Genomic DNA, 17,993 nt, shown 5'->3' on the forward strand with positions numbered 1-17,993 from the left:
GAGAAGTGCCTTTACCTCTGAGTCATCTCACCAACCCTAGAATAGTATAATAATAATAGTACACTGGGTGTTGTTGATAAAGTAGATTTCATAGATAGAATTCCTTTATAGTCTTCTTTTCAGGAATGTATCTGAAACCAGGAATGTAGAAAGAAAGGAGTACATTTAGTGAGTAGAATTCTGCATACAAAGAGAAAAAAGATTTTCTTGTTTGTTTTGAGATGATCTCACACTGTAGCCCATATTGGTCTGGACTCACTATGTAGCTACACTGTTCAGGCTGGACTCAAACTCATGGCCGTCCTCCTATCTCAGACTCTAAAGCAGTGGGATTAGAGGAGGCATGAGACACTACACCTGGCAGAAAACATTTTAATGATAGCTTTATTGCTTGTTTCCTTCCTAAAATTTGAACATTTTTGCCTTAAATTGTAATAAAACAGATGTCACTCAAACCAATGATCAATGTTCCTATACGCTTATGTTACCTTTTCAAGTAAAAGACAGGGATAACTTTTTATTACTTGTATTTTTGCATAAATATATAAAGCTCCTGGATAATTAATACAATTAGTAGGATCAGTCAAGGTGAGATTCATGCACATATCTTTTTATATGCTCTTATATAATCTTTTGTTTTGTGGTGTGTGTGGTATTCATGTGGAAGGCCAGAGGTTGGTATAGGGTGCCTTTCTCAGTTACTATCCACCTGTGTCTGAGACAGGATCCTCAGCAATTTAGCTAGACTGGCTGACCAGCTGGCCCCCAGGATGTTCCTGTCTTTGAAGTGTTTAGTTTTTATGTGGGATATAGGAAATCCAACACAGGTCTTACACAACAAGAATTACCAACTGAGTCATCTCCCTAGCCTAGCCCATTCTTTTATTTGTTTGTTTTTGAGATGGAGTCTCTATGCAGTCCTGGATGTTCTGAAATTTGCTATGTAGACCAAGCTGGCCTCAAACTCACAGAGATCCTCCTGCCTCTGCCTCCTGAGTGCTGGTATTAAAGGTATGTGCCATCTTGCCCAGTCCCTAGCCTATTATATATCCTTATAGTCACTAGCTTTAATTTCTAAAAGTATGTTAACTATAATCAATTCTTCTTATACTGCATGTTGAAAAACTGTGTCTGAGTGAGAGTGGGGGACTCATATCCTTGCCCTTGCATCTTTTGATTTTTCTTTCTCTCTTTCTCCTTTCTTTCTTTTCTTTCTTTCTTTCTTTCTTTCTTTCTTTCTTTCTTTCTTTCTTTCTTTCTTTCTTTCCTTCTTTCTTTCTTTCTTCTCTTCTTTTCTATTCTAAGGAAGGAGAACTTCAGCCTTAGTATGTTCTTGTAGGAAGCAGTGGAGTGAATGGTGGTGAAAGTTTATCCAAATGGCTTCCAGCCCTAGAGCATTCTGGTTTCAAATCTCTTTACTCACTATTAACTGGAGCACATCTGAAAAATGTAGTTTTATTGAGGAAAAGTGGCAAAGAACTCTTGAGAATGGGAGGAGCTCCAAAGGAGGAAACCCCTGAAAAAATGATGACCTGTCTCTGTGACAGTGAATTTAGTAATTTTAGTCAGTTACTTGTGCTCCAGAATGAGGCTTTCATACTGAACTGCACCGAGACACGGTGGAAAATACATACGCCCTCTTCAGGTAGAGGTTCAGGGTCAGTAAAGCAACCCATTCAGTAAGCCCAGGTAACAATCATCGGACGTCTGATCGTGCCAAAGCTGCAAGTGGTCCAAAGCTGTCTGTAGCACCCTGCCCTGGCTTTACAGCCAGCGGAAGAGGGCTCTAGAAGAATCCTTTCCTGCATGTCTACAGATGCTTCTCTTTAATTCCTACAAGAGCCACCACTTACAGTTTTAGAAGTCCTATCTAAGAAATTTACAACTATGAAATGAATTTCAAGGCACATTGTTTCACCAGGTATCAGCAGCACTCACCCACCTTCACTAACCAACTGGCTGTTGTCTGACTGCTTACAGGAGATGATCTTCTCCACCAGTTGGTTGTAGCTGCAGTTGCCAACAGCTTTTACAATGTCATCAATCTGGAAAACAAATGACTGTCTTACTAACCCTGGCAAGATTAGAAACAGTGACAAAAACAATCCCATCACTCTGTAAGCCTCTGTCCTAATACAACACTAAATAGAAATGCTTATGAGAATGTCAGTACAGAAGCCAGAACCCAGCAGTTTCTGTTTACAACTCAAGTCTAACACAAGAAAACTACAGCACAGTTATATTTGAATTGTGCAAAAATGATAGTTATTACATGCAACTGTAAAGACTATAAAAATGCATAGATGGCACACGCCTTTAATCCCAGCACTTGGGAGGCAGAGCCAGGTAGATATTTGTGAGTTTGAGGCCAGCCTGATCTACAGAGTGAGATACAGAAAAGGCACAAAGCTACACAGAGAAACCCTGTCTCGAAAAACAAACAAACAAAAAAAATCCCCAAAAAATGCATAGAAAAGCAACTACAATACATGAGGTGTTCAGGAGGAAAAATAAGAAAATTCAGGGGGTAGAGAGATGATTTAGCAGTTAAAAGCACTGGCTGCTTTTCCAGAGAACCTGAGTTCCTTTTCCAGTACCTACATAGGTGCTCACAACTGTCCAGTTCCAGAAGCCAACACCCTCTTCTGGTCTCCACAGACGGATAGGCAGATAAAACATCCATACACATAAAACAAAAACAAATAAAAACAGAAAAGCCCAGTGTTCAGATAAAACACAGATGTTTTCAAACAGTGTGGTGGCACATGCTAAACCACTCTTCACCTATGACACTTTCACACCTATTTTACTTTTTTTATTTTTTCCTCCGAGACAGGGTTTCTCTGTGTAGCTTTGTGCCTTTCCTGGAACTTGCTTTGGAGACCAGGCTGGTCTTGAACTCACAGAGATCCGCCTGCCTCTGCCTCCCAAGTGCTGGGATTAAAGGTGTGCGCCACCACCACTGCCGCCTGGCCTTTTCCTTTTTTTTTGAGACTGGGGGAGTCTTACAAATCTCAGGCTGGCCTCAAACTCAGAATGCCCATGTCATCTGCCCATCACTTTTCTTTGATCAATTTTGAGGCATTTCTTTTTCCTTACAATATTTTTATGTAACTATATTTTATGCATATCTCTTACCAACAGCAAAACACAAATCTGTTTTAATCCAGCCCACAGTCATCGTCTTTTTAAGTATTTTCGGAGGCCAGCATCAGTAACAAAGCAAGGCTTACCACAGAATTAAAAACAGAAATTGTTAATTATTTTCTTCTTTAACAATTAACACTAGGTCCTTGGAAACCTTAATTTCATTAATTCTTCTAACTTCTGTTATTATTTCTGCAGAGTTTAGAAGTTTTGAGTACCCAAAAGATCATGCTATTTGGTAATCATCAGTTACTTAGATTTATCTATGTTTCATACAATATATCCAGTTTTTCTTACATTTAGGATGATTTTGCCTCATGTCCAAATGCTTATTTATATTTATACTAATAAAGGTCTAGTGAGAGCAAATTACTATAATGTAATTTGAAAAAATTGCTTCATTTTTGAAAAGTAACTTTATAAGGACAGAATTATGACCTAGAGTTTGTCTTTTTTAGTTCATTGATGCCATCCTATTACATCCAGCCTGGATCTTTGCTTTCAAGAGGCCCGTTCCAGGGATGTGGTGACATGTACTTGAAGCCTTAGCACTTGGGAGGTGGAGGCAGGTGGATCAGGAGTCCAAGGTGATTCCTCTGTTACAACAGAGGGAGTTTGAGGCCAGAATAGGATGTTTGAGACTCTGTCTCCAAACAAACAAACAAAAATTAGTTATCAATTAATCATTTGGCAATATCTTCTCAGTGACTGAATTCTAGTGTCCATTATTCAGGTGACTATAGATATTTATTTGCAAGATACTTCTCTCTTTTGAGACAAGGTAAACCATGGTAGCCTCAAATCCAGAGAAATCTGTCTGCCTCTGCCTCCCAAATGCTGATATTAAAGGTGTGCATTACTACACTGAAGTAAAATAGCTATTTACAGACCACAGAACTAGAATTCAAAGAAGCATCCAGTTCTGAAGTTGGCTTTTTTGTTGTTTGTTTGTTTGTTTTCTAAGACAGGCTTTCTCTTGTGTAGCCCTGGCCATCCTGGAACTTATTCTGTAGACCAGGCTGACCTTGAACTCACAGAGATCCTCCTGCCTCTGCACTGGGATTAAAGATGTGCTCCACCACAAAGGGAACACTCCTCCACTGTTGGTGGGAATGTAAACTTGTACAACCACTGTGGAAATCAGTATGGCGGTTTCTCAGAAAATTAGGAATCGAACTACCTCAAGACCCAGCCATCCCACTGTTGGGCATATACCCAAGGAATGCTGATACATACCATAAAGATACATGCTCAGCTATGTTCATAGCAGCACTATTTGTAATAGCCAGAACCTGGAAACAACCTAGATGCCCATCAACGGAAGAATGGATGAAAAAAATGTGGTACATATATACAATGGAGTACTACTCAGCAGAGAAAAACAATGAAAGCATGAAATTTGCAGGCAAATGGATGGAACTAGAAAAAATCATCCTGAGTGAGGTAACCCAAACCCAGAAAGACAGTTATGGTATGTACTCACTCATTGGTGGATTCTAGATATAAAATGAACAATCAGACCACAACCCATAGAACCATAGAGGCTATATATATAGCATGGAGGTCCCTAGGATGACTGTGGCATATAATCAATTTCAGTTTTACTCAATTATTGAAAAAAAATAGCCAAATGAATGGAAACACATGAACTATGAACCAAAGGCTGAGGGGCTCCCAGCTGGATCAGGCCCTCTGAATAGGTGAGACAGTTGATTGGCTTGATCAGTTTGGGAGGCATCTAGGCAGTGGGACCAAGTCCTGTGCTCATTCCATGAGTTGGCTGTTTGAAACCAGGAACTTATGCAGGGACACTTGGCTTAGTCTGGGAGGAAGGGACTGGACCTCCCTGGACTGAGTCTACCAAGTTGATCACAGTCCTCGGGGGAGGACTTGTCCTGGAGGAGGTGGGAATGGAGGGTGGGCTGGGGGTAAGGGGAGGGCGTGGGAGGGGGGAGAATAGGGGAACCCATGGCTGATATGTAGAACTGAATGGTATTGTAAAATAAAAAATATATATCACAAAAAAAAAAAAAGATGTGCTCCACCACTGCCTGGCCTGAAAGGTTTTTTAAGCTTTTGTCTTTTCTTGTTCTCTTCAGATCAACAGGATTTGTTAGAAAGAAAGGGAGTGAAACAGATCTAAAGTACTGAGATTTCTCTTGGGAACCTCTGCCTAGCTCAGAAGTACCCAATAAGCCATCTCTGTATTACACTGAAGTTTATTTTTTCTGTAAGTGTATTATTCACCTGTATACTGGACAACTTACAGCTAGCTACACATACAAACAAATGATCTGAGTTTTGTTTTTAAGAACTCAGTCTACCATTCCTCAGGCTGTCATGTGACTTACAAGAAGTGAAACTACTGGTATTCCTACCTGCCAGGATACACCCAGGATGTGTAAAATTCTGGGCACGGTTGACTTTTAGTGATATCTTCAGTGACAGAGTGCCAGTCAAAACACACCTTGTTAAAGTGAACTACCCCTTTATTGCCCTGAATACCAGTTGATTTTAGGAATGGACAGGGATGGAGGGTATGGGCAACCCTCTGCCACGATGTCCTCTCTTTCTCTATAGCTAATGCAGGCACATTGCACTTTATCAGTTAATATTTATTAAACACCTACTGTGTGATACACACTATTCTAAACATTGAGACATTAGATCCCCTAAAATGAACATTTATTGGGAAATGGCAGTCAGATAAATGAATAGATAATAATTATAGTTAATGATAAATGATAAAAACATAGAAAAGGGAGAGAAAATGGCTGAGAAGAGGGAGAGTAATAATTTTAGGTAAGATCTCCTTTACAAGATAATATTTGACAAGAACTTTTGAAATACAAAGAGCCAAAAAATGTGAAGACCTGGGAGAACGAGGTACTGGGAGAATAGCAGTCCACAGGGAGTAATCCAGTCAGTAAAAAACTGAGCTGGCCTGAGAGTGCAGACTTGCTTGGCATGCACAGGGCTCTGGGTTCCACGCCAAGACCTGCAGCAACATCAGCAGCACTGAGAGAAATGAGCTGACCTGCTTAACTAACAGAAAAACATCAAGTGTCACTGGGGTAGAGTAAGAATGTTGGAGAAAGGCAGGAAGTGGTATTAGGCAGAGTCTACAGCATAAAAGCCTGGATTAAATTGAGGCAGGATTGCTGTGGATTCAAGGCCAGCCTGGTCTACACAGTGAGTTCCAGGTCAAACTGGGCTATCATACAAGACTCTGTAAAAAAAAAAAAAAAAAAAAAAAAAAAGCCAACAAATACCGATCATGATTTCACCTTACTGCAACTATCCTGGAGATTTAAGAAAATAAAAAAAGAGGTTACTTTACAAGTAAGTATCAAGACAATTCAGTAGGTCTTGAAGGATCTTTTCAGCAACTAACAGGGCAATGGGATACTGACATGCAAAAGAATAAGGTTGGGTCCTTTCCAGATACAGAAAAAATAATTCAAAATGCATCATATTCCTAAATGTAGAAACTAAAACATATGTGAGTTCACATTTGTGACTTGTGGTTAGGAGACCACACCAAAGACAAAATTAAAATAGATAAATTGGGTCTCATCAAAATTATACATCCTATCACTCAGGAGGTAGATGCAAGGCAGATCTCTGTGAGCACAAGAGTCTACACGCATATGCACATAAATAAAGAAGTAAGAAAGAAAGATCACATGTTATATGTTTTCATTTACATGAAGTGCCCAGGATAGCTAAGTCTTTACAGGCAAAGCAGACTGGGAAAGTTACAAAGACTAGAGGCTGATGGCTAACAGGTATAGAGTTTCTTTTCTTTTCTTCTCTTTTCTTCTCTTCTCTTCCCTTCCTCTCCCCTCCTCTCCCCTCCCCCCCAAAGATTTTTATTTATTTATTTATTTATTTATTTATTTATTTATTTATTTATTTATTTATTTATTTATTTATCAAAGACAGGGTTTCTCTATGTAGTCCTGGCTGTCCTGGAACTAGCTCTGTAGACCAGGCTGGCCTCAAACTCAGAGATCTTCCTGCCTCTGCCTCTCAAGTGCTGGGATTCAAGGTGTGTGCCTCCACCACCCAGCTGAGTTTCTTTTCAAGATGATAAAACTCTTCAAAAAATTGATTGAGGTGACAGCTACACATGAAATGTGCCAGAGCTAGGGAATATTCACATTCAACAACTCAAGTCTTCAAAATTAACTCAAAATGGACTTAAGTACAATAAATAAAACTATAGTGTATTTGGCAAAGAAAAGCACAGCAAAAGCAGTTAAGATTTAAAGCTAGAAAGAGTTGTTGGACTTAACAGAGAAAAAAAATCAATGAACTAGGTTTCACTAAATCACTGAGTGATGGCTCAGTGGTTAAGAACACACACTGTTCTTCCAGAGGCCCTGAGTTTGATTCCCAGCACCTACATCATGTGACTAACAACCACCTATAACTCAAGATCCAGGGAGCCCATACCCTCATCTGGCTTCTGCAAGTACCTGCACATATGTGACACATGTATGCACACACATACACAGACACACATAAAAATTAAAATAAAAAACCCTTGAAGCCAGGTGTGGTAGCACACACCTGCAACCTGGCACTCAGGAGGCAGAGGCAAGAAAATGGCAAATTCTAAGCCAGCTCTGGTTATATATAGAGACCCTGTTTCAAAAAACTAAAAACACAAATATAATTAGAAAATTGGAGGGGAAAAAGGGAGGGAGAAAAAGAGATTTTATAAGAGGATATACTATCAGGAAATAAGCATGAGAAAATATGTTCAACATCCTTAATGGTTAAAAACCCAGGCATGGGGCTAGGAGATGACTCAGTACTGCCATCATGTATGAGGACCTGAGTTTAATCTTCAACCCTCATAGAAAAAGTCAAGCACAGTGGTATATACCTGAAATCCTAGCCCCGGGAAGGCAGGCAGGTGGAGCTCTGTGAGTTCCAGGCTAACCAGATTTATATAGTAAGACCCTATCTCAGAAAAAACAACAACAACAACAACAACAAAAAAAACCAAACCAAACAAATAAAATAACTTTACACGTAAGAAAGAAGCTGTTTCTTCCTTTGGCTCTTCCAAGACCGTCTCTGCACTCTATTCTAAAGCTGCCTCTTTACTTCCACTCAGCTTGACTAATGTATGGTAATAATGGACACTAGAGAGTGGGGGCAGGATAGGTCTTCCTGTCTATCTCTGCTGCAATCCACACTTGGTAGTAACTGAATTACCTTCTGGACTGTCCTCTCATGCTTCAGCAAGTGGTGTTGCTGGGTTTTAACCACTCTCTCTTCAGGGTTCATGGGAAATGGTTCCTGGCTATAGATAGCTCTAAGATGCTTCACTATTCCTTGGTTGTTTCCCTTACCTTTGCCCACATCTTTCTAACTAGACTCTTCTTAACTTTGTTTGGTTATACTGGAGTGTGTCCTATACTTCAAGTCAGGACCCTGGTATACTCGGCAAGAGGCAGAATGTAGATTATTAAATACTAGCAGTCACTGGACATACAGAAAGGTGCAGAAACCTTTCACACATTAGAGTGATGAGGATATGGCAGTGGCTTTTAAAATAAATGTCAGGGAAATTAGAAAATCTCTCTTTAATGCTATGCTCTTGACCACGGAGGGGTCTGGCCTTTCCAGACTCCTGGGGTGATAACCTCTAAGCTCTTGGGATTTCTCTAGTAACAAGACCAATGGTGCTACACATGGAAAAGCCTTCATGCTACACCTGCAGCTCACATTAGAGCACAGTGACTCGTGGAGGCCCCCTTGAACAATGCGGCATCGAGTCTTGCTTTCTGGAAAGGCAGGACTGGAGACTAGGATCAATCTGAACTCTGGAGGCTGAGTTCTAGGATTAGCAACACTCTATGATACTGCCATATATACCTATTCCAGGAGGGCAGCATGCTTAGAGGACAGGAGCTTCCCAGGTAAAACCTTCCTAGATTCTGTCCTATGCATCTTCCTTTGGTTAATACGAACCTGTATTTAATTTCTCTTGTGCGCACCATTATAGTAATAAGCTGAATTATTTGTATGCAATGGTACACCCAAGAAGGTTGTCTTAGTTAGGGTTTCTATTGCTGTGAAGAGACACCACAGCAACTCTTTTTTAAAAGATTTATTTATTATGTATACAGTGTTCTGCCTGCATGCCAGAAGAGGGCACCAGATCTCATTACAGATGGTTGTGAGCCACCATGTGTTTGCTGGGAAATGAACTCAGGACCTCTGGAAGAACAGCCAGTGCTCTTAACCTCTGAGCCATCTCTCCAGCCCCACAGCAACTCTTTTTTTTTTTTAATTTTTTATTTTATGTGTATTGGTGTTTTGCCTGTGCGACAGTGTTGGAGCTCCTGGAACTGGAGTTACAGACAGTTGTGAGCTGCCATGTGGGTGCTGGGAATTGAACTGGGGTCCTCTGGAAGAGTAGTCGGTGATCATAACTGCTGAGCCATCTCTCCAGTCCCACAGCAACTCTTATAAAGGAAAACATTTAATTGGGGGCTTGCTTACAGTTTCAGAGGTTCAGTCCATTATCATCATGGCAGGGAAAATGGCGGCATGGATGCAGTCGTGGTGCTGGAGGAGTAGTTGAGAGTCCTACATCTTGCAGGCAACAGGAAGTTGACTGTGACACTGAGCAAAGCTTAAGCAAGATACCTCAAAGCCTGCCTCCACTGTGACACACTTCCTCCAACAAGTCCACACCTACTCCAACAAAGCTACACCTCCCAATATTGCCATTTCCTTTGGAGGCCGTTTTCTTTCAAACCACTATAAGGGTTCTAACAAACTATTAACTCTTAGGATATTTTGGAAAACTCTCCAAACTTGCAATTGATGTGAAAAGTGAGGGATTCTTTACTTGACTCTGCAGTTAGCAAGAGTCAGAGTCTTAAGCAGGTTGGGAGCTCTGGAAGACTGTGTCTGTCTTGGTTTTGCTAATTCCAGGTCAAAGAGCAAGCATATTCATATTAAAAAAATATAAATTTAGATGAACTTTCCTACATTTGTGTTTGTGTGACTGTTATTTTAAAGTTTACGAGTGTTTTGCCTGCATGCATGTCTGTGTACCAGTGGCATGCCTGGCAGCTGCATGTGTCAAAAGAAAGCATTAGATCCCCTGGAACTGGAGTTACAGACAGTTGTGACCTGTCTGCAAAAGTAGCCAGTGCTCTTAACCACTGAGCCATCTCTCAAGCCCCCTGCATTTATACAACTGAAACACTACTTACCTGAGGGTCCACTAACCACCCATGATACAAAGGAATATCTAGAAGATCGAAGACTATGCACTCTGGTGTGTACTCGAACACTCGCACCCCAGTGAACCTGACATTCACATCCAGGCCTGTCTGTAGTTTGTGCAAGATCGCCATAGCATCACTCATATTCTAAAAATACAAAGGGGAGAAGTAGAATTCAGAAGAGTAAGAAGTACAAAAAAAAAAAAGTTGTATGTGTTGACAGGTGACATGAGCCTGTAGTTCCAGCAGGCTTCTCATTTGAGCCCAAGATTTCCAGCCTAGGTAACACACCAAGATCCTATTTCTTTTTTCTTTCTTCTTCTTCTCTCTCTCTCTTCCTCTCCCTCTCTCTCTCCCCCCTTCATTTCTTCATTTCTTTCTCTTTCTTTTTTTGAGATAGGGCTTCTTTGTGTAATTTTGGAGTCTGTCCTGGAACTCATTCTGTAGACCAGGCTGGCCTCCAACTCACAGAGATCTGCCTGGTTCTGCCTCCCGAGTGCTGGGATTAAAGGTGTGTGCCACTACCACCCAGCCTAAGACCTTGTTTCTTAAAAAAGAAAAAGAAAAAAGAAAAGAAAGAAAACTCCCCCTTTATCCATTATTCCCCTCTTCAACACTTTTATTTTCATTTTCTGATTTTATTTTATTCTTTTTTTTCTTATAGTCCTGCAGCACTAGGGATCAAACCCAGGGCTTTGTGCATGCTAGACAAGCCACATCTTCAGTCCCTTAACAGACTTTCATTAGGTACATACTGTGTACCAGGCACTAATCTGAGTTCCAGCGATACAATAGTGAATATAACAGGTTTTCTCCTATGAGGTAATTAGCACGGTGCTACAAGAGAAAGCCATGTACAACATGATACCAAGCATTAACAAGTAAAACTGAGCAGTATGAGGCTGTGCAGCGTGGCAGGAAGTAAGGATCTATTTTCAGACTGGGAAATCTAAAGGAGAAGTCTGAAGTTTAAGGACTGCCACTTCAAGACCCAGGCTCAGCACAGCAACAGTTAAGAAGCAGTAGTGCAAATGTCTACGACATTATGATCAGTGGTACAGGAAGGAACTCCTGTCACACGCTATGGCACAAATGAACCTTCAAGGATGAAATAAGCTCCCCAAAGAGCAGACGCTTTATGATTCTGTTCTATATTATTGTAAAGCAACCACAAGGACCAGAACAGAAAGTAGAATGGAGGGCTCCTGGGACAGTAGGAGCGACAAGTATGAAGTTATTGCTTGGTGGGTATATAGAATTCAGCCTCATATGATGAAACAGTTCTACAGCTCTCTCATATTTCAATGTGAATGTAGTTAACACCACAAAATCGTACAATTTAAAACGATGGCTGATGAATGTAATCTTATGTGGTTTTACTACAATTTAAAAACTAGAAATGAGCTCTTGGGCTATGAAAGGATACGGAAGAACCTAACTACACATCACTAAATAACAGGGGCGGATCTGAAAAGACCGTGATCCACATGTGGAATCTGGCTCTGGAAACGGCTGATCTGGCGGAGACTCTAAAAAGATCAGTTGTCAGCAATCAGGGAGGGAGGAGTACCTAGCAGCACACAGTGAGACATTCTGGTGCTGTGTTACACGGGTGGATACATTCCATCACACACTTGTCAAAAGTCACAGAATGTATAACACCAAAGGTGAAACCTAATGCAACCTATGGGCTTTGGGTGACAATCCTGTGTCGATGTAGGATTGTTAGTCCGAGAACTGAAGTTCCCAGAAGAAATCCACCACATGTTATAGATTCTTCAATGTTGACTGATTAGAACATGTAAACAGCTGGAATGTTGCACATCCGAAGCCCAAATTACCTTTAATCTCCTTAATAGGCCATCATCCTTGTGACTATTAAGTAAAACTTTTAGAAGTTTATCACTCTTCTAACTCCTGTTTCCCTGCATGAGACCTTCCCTGTGTGTGGTCTAACATACTGCTTTGGTGTGGAAAGGTAATAATGGAGAAGCTGTATGTGCAGGCTGAAGAGGAATGGGAGGCACATGGAAACAGCTGCTTTTCCTACACTTGATTGTGTGCTAGTATATTGAACATGGAAAAATAAAGAGGACAGAAGGGAAAGAGGGGAGAATAGGAGAAAGAAAGGCCTCTTTGTAAACTAAGTTCTGGCTAGGCAGTGGTAGCACACACCTTTAATTCTACACTTGGGAGGCAGAGACAGGTGGGTTTCTGAGTTCGACGCCAGCCTGGTTCACAGAGCGAGTTCCAGGAGAACCAGGACTAGACTGAGAAACTGTCTTGAAAAACAAACAAAAACCCAAACCACAGTAACAACAGCAATAAAAAATCTACTAACAAAAGAACTGATAACAAAAATGAGCATATTACAATATTTGCAGAATCCAGTAAGGGTAGATCTAAATAAATGAAAGGCATTGTAGGTGAAGCCTGAGAGAGAGGCAAGAAACAGATCACAAATCTCCCCAGATCAAGGAGTGGGTAAAGGTGCTTGCTGCATAAGTCTGACCATCAATTTCGTTGATGGAACCCACAACTGAAAGAGAGAACTGATTCCTGCAAAGTCGTCCTCTTAACTTTCACATGCAAACTGTGCCACATGTACATGGATGAATGTATTAATTAATTAATTAATTGAAAATAAAAGTCACAAATCATTTAATGAAGATTATTTAAAAACCCGTTTTTCTGATTATTTGAACATTCAAGCCGGGCGGTGGTGGCGCACACCTTTAATCCCAGCACTCGGGAGACAGAGCCAGGCAGATCTCTGTGAGTTCGAGGCCAGCCTGGTCTACAGAGTGAAATCCAGGACAGGCATCAAAACTGCACAGAGAAACCCTGTCTCGAAAAAAACAAAAACAAAAACAAAAAAACATTCACTATGAGAATAAACAGGGTATTTCTCGCAGACCAAACAAAAACGAACGCATGTGTAATTCGAGCACTAGAGGTGGGAGCAGGAGGGCGGGAAGTTCAAGGCCAGCCTGGGCTCCATAGTAGATCAAGTCTCAAAAGCAGTAAACAATTCCTACCATTCAATAACCATCAAGATTAATAAACTGATAAGACAGAGAGACATTTATAAACAAAGATTAAAGAGAAAATAGCTGGACGACTTCTTCTTAATTCCAAATAGATAATTATGGTATAAAATGTAAGAGTGAGGGATGGATGGCTGCTGAGACCCTAAGAAGAGGTTACTATTAGATCCTTAAAGGTGCTAGTAACCCTGTTTTAGATGTCCTTCTAGCATAAGGAAGGATTTTAAATTTAAATACAAAACATACTTTTACTTATTTCAGACAGTCTTGCTGTGTAGGCCAGGCCTTGAATTTTCAGTCCTCTACCCTCTGCCTCCTGGTCACTCAGATTACAATGGTGTGCTGTCACAGCCAACTTAAACCTAAGTATGTTTTACAAATACACTTGTGATCATTTAAAAACTTGTCAGGCTGAAGGTGCAGCCTGGTAGTAGAGCCCTGACCTACCTGTGTAAGGCTCTCATTTAATACCCTACAACTGCAAAAATAAATGAGTAAAATAAAAAGGGAAACCTGTTGCCATGCACACTGTGTTTTCTTACCCTTGTCTATTTGACAAGGCTAGGAAGTGTGCATTGTCAGCATGGTGGCTTTGGCAGAGGTCTCATGTGAATATACCAGCTCTGTGTTGGTCTTTCCAGATGTAGGTCTGACCATGTCGGCTCATATACATTCTCATTCAGAACAGGTGCCTGACCAAAAAAACAAAACAAAACAAAACAAAAAACAGGTGCCTGACACCTGTGGGCTTAAACCAGGTGCTCAGACCCAGCATGTAGCTTGCTACACACTATTCTTAAAGTGAATGGTAACATAGAATTACTTCACCAATACTTTTCATACTTATTTTAAGAACAGGGTAGTCTGAAAATTGTTCACTGTGGTTGGGGGACGAGTGTGTGGGTGCCACAACATGCATGTGGGGGTCAGAGGACAGCCTGAGGGAACCTGTTCTTTCCTCTCACCAGGTGGGCTCCAGGAATTAAGTTCCTTTACGCACTGAGTCATCTCAGTGGGATCAGGCATGCTTGCCTTAAGTCCTTATATATCTTTTGTCTAAAGTCAGACAGCTTTTCTTCCACTATTCAGGAGTCCAAGCCACTGTAGAGGAAATGCATCTACAGACTACATGGCAGGTTAAAAGGAACAAACACGCTTCTGTCACTTGCAAACACTTGTCAATGGGTCCTTAGGACTCGTCAACAGAAGTAATATGATACTAGGATGACCAACCACTATTCTGAATTTGAGTTTTGATGTTATCCAAAAATGCCTCATTGAGTTCAGTAAGAAATTATATCAACTTTAAAAATGATATCAGTCAAACCTTACCATGTCATACTTATAAACTATTATTTACTGGTTTTATGTGGACATCAGTCATGAAATGAGAAAGAAAACTCTGAAAGGGGAAGATGAAATCTAAAGGTGAGGGAAAAGAAAGAGGAAAAAATGACAGTAATGAATTCATGTGAAGTGAAAGTGGGAAGGGCTAATGTGCAGAAGATGGGGACCACAGAAGATGAAGGGCAGGAGAGGGGTAACATAACAACAAAGCCTGCATGAAAATTCTACAATGAGACACGTTACTTTATCTGCTAGCTTAAAAAACAAATTAAAACGTCATTTATGCTGGGCAGTGGTGGCGCACGCCCAGCACTCGGGAGGCAGAGGCAGGTGGATCTCTGTGAGGCTAGCCTGGGTTACAGAGCGAGTTCCAGGACAGGCTCCAAAGCTACACAGAGAAACCCTGTCTCGAAAAACCAAAACCAAAACCAAAAACCAAAAACCAAAAACAAAACCAACCAACCAACCAACCAACCAACCAAACAAACAAAAAAACCCAAACATATCATTTACTGATTTTATATACTAGATACTGATGTTAAGATTTCAGGGGAGGTTTCTACTGCTAAAAACTGTTTGAAAATCCCTGTTCTAAACTACAAATTCTCCTAGTAATTTTTGGGAGAGTTACTGATTGGTAAACCTAGGTCCTTTTGAGCTATGCTTCAATCTTCTCTAATAAAATTTCAATCAGCACATAAAGTTGACTTCAGTTACAGATTGCCTATAATGCAAGATGGTGGTTTTTCAATTGTGTTAGAACAAGATCATATGAACATTCAAATTCAAGAAACTTTGGAAATTAGTTTCAGCACTTGGAGGCAGAGGAAGGTGGTTCTCTGTGAATTCAAGGCTAACCTGTTCTACATTGTGAGCTCCAGGCCAGCCAAGTCTACACAGTGAGACCCTGCCTAAATAAATAAATAGAAAGATAAACTCTAAAAAACCAGAAATGAATTTTGTTTCCTGTTGTGAATTTGCTCTTGATGACTGTTTTGTGAGAGAAGGTCTCACTGTGTAGCTCTGGTTGGCATGGAAATCTACGCAGATCAGGCTTCACCATGCCCAGCTGATCCCATATTTTGTTTTGTTTTGTTTTGTTTTTTTTTCCGAGACAGGGTTTCTCTGTGTAGCTTTGTGCCTTTCCTGGAACTCACTTGGTAGCCCAGGCTGGCCTCGAACTCACAGAGATCCGCCTGGCTCTGCCTCCCGAGTGCTGGAATTAAAGGCGTGCGCCACCACCGCCCGGCCTGATCCCATATTTTAAACGTTGCTTGTACAGTGAGAATGAATCCCCAGTGATGTTCATTTCCTCCCCAGGTGACCGACCCATCCTTTCACAAAAAGCAGCTAATTTCTTTTTCCTTCCTTCTATTGACAAATACAAAGAAAACTGAAAAAAATAAAGCTTGCTTGCTTACTCCCAGCTTTGGCAACTTTGAACCTGCTATGCCTTCATTACAGAACAGGATCTCTCAAGAACATACCAAAAATGTTGCTGTATTGAAATTACACAATTGCAGAATGTGTCCTGACATCTCAGCCAGCATTTACTCAACTTTATCCTAAACATAACTTGAGGACTGGTTGAGGGTTTATCTGGCATGTACAAGGTACTAAATTCAATTCTTAACACTGGAAAAAATGATAATAACTTAAATGAAACAAGAAAAGATAAATCAATGACAAATTCACTTGAGAGTAAATTTTTTCAAGAAAACTGCCAAGTTATGCTGTACAGATTTATAAGATGATATTGATACATTATTAGTACATAAATTCATGAAAACAAAAATCCAAAAATTACAGCTTCTGAACCAAATATGGCTCTGAGCTAAGACTTTTTTTTTTACATTTTTAAATGGTAGTTAAAAAAAAAGAAAGAATAAGCAATAGATTTGAACTTATGTGACTGGCAAAGCCTAAAGCATTTACTCTCCAGTCCTGTATAGAAAAAATTTCAAACCACAGACAATGATCAATATGTATATTCATAACACAAAATTACATATTTTAATATAAAAATCATGTTTATTACCTGTTCATAATTTACTCGTTGAATTTCTGAAATTTCTTTTGGCTTTGCCTCAAGCATGTAATCCCCTGTAAAAAGAAATTATAAATTGCCTTTTAAAAAATATTCTTTCTGCTTATTTATTTAACTATAAATTTTTAAACATTGTAGCAATAGGTTGTTCATGAAGTTGACCCCTCGGTTCTACCCAGAGAAAGTCAAAGTTAACTATTCGCCTTACATAGCTTTCAATGTATACATATAATGCTCATGAATGCTTATGAATTTCCCTTCCCTTTCTTCCTTTTTGCGGTACTGTGGACTGAACACAGGGCCCTATTCATGCCAAACAAGCACTCTACCCATTCTCCAGCCCTTTTTAAACTACTATATTTATTAGTTTAAAATGCGCGCGCGCGCACGTGCGCGCGCACGTGTGTGTGTGTGTGTGTGTGTGTGTGTGTGTGTGTGTGTGTGTGTGTGTTTCCTGATTGCATATCTGTATGACAAGTGTGTCTGGAGCCAGGAGGGTATCGGTGTCCCTGGAACTGTGGTTACAGAGGATTGTGAGTTGCCATGTGGGTGCTAGGAATCAGACCCCGGTCCTCTGTAAGAGCAGAAAGTGCTCTTCACCACTGAGCCATCTCTCCAGACCCCCTTCCTTTAGTCTTTGAGATAAAGTCTAAGTTGCCCAGGTTGGCTTGACCTTGCTCTGTAGCCCAGGCTGGCCTTGACTAGAGATCCTCCTGCCTCAGCCTCTTGAGTAACTAGATTTACAGGCCTATGCCACCAGGCCTGACTTGAATCTTCTTTTTTATTTTCCATTTTACAATATATTTAGCATCTTTCTACGATCTATAGCGATCCCAAAGAATGCACCAACTTCAATAGCTATAAATAAGTTAGCTACTTCTCCAATGATTTCATAAACCACAGATGCTACCAATCTGCTACTGAGGCACCCTAGTCACTGCTATCATTTTTTAATGCATGTATAACTTTTCAATATATGTGGCACCTTTAAAAATGTAGAGAACAATTTTAGTATGTATCTCTTTCTCTCTGTGTACACACACACACACACACACACACACACACACACACATCTCTTAAAATTTTATTTATGTGTATGGGTGTTTTGCCTGAATGCATCTGTGCATCATGTTTGTGCCTCAGAGGCCA

The 17,993-nt window shown here is 40.4% G+C and overlaps 1 protein-coding gene across 3 annotated transcripts in view; it reads right to left on the reverse strand.

The window, feature by feature from the left end:
- Window positions 1–17,993, reverse strand: part of Mindy2 (MINDY lysine 48 deubiquitinase 2) — a 58,799-nt gene that overhangs the window by 18,525 nt on the left and 22,281 nt on the right. For 2 of the 3 annotated variants that reach the window (XM_006979271.4, XM_015997942.3), the window contains exons 3-5: window positions 16,836–16,900; window positions 10,392–10,550; window positions 1,943–2,045 (exon numbers count right to left, since the gene is read on the reverse strand). In XM_006979271.4, coding sequence (XP_006979333.3) covers window positions 1,943–2,045; window positions 10,392–10,550; window positions 16,836–16,900 — 327 coding nt within the window. The remainder of the gene's footprint in view (window positions 1–1,942; window positions 2,046–10,391; window positions 10,551–16,835; window positions 16,901–17,993) is intronic. The other variant, XM_076576636.1, reaches the window with a different exon arrangement.

Source organism: Peromyscus maniculatus, chromosome 7, assembly GCF_049852395.1.
Source record: "Peromyscus maniculatus bairdii isolate BWxNUB_F1_BW_parent chromosome 7, HU_Pman_BW_mat_3.1, whole genome shotgun sequence".
Taxonomy (NCBI): domain Eukaryota; kingdom Metazoa; phylum Chordata; class Mammalia; order Rodentia; family Cricetidae; genus Peromyscus; species Peromyscus maniculatus.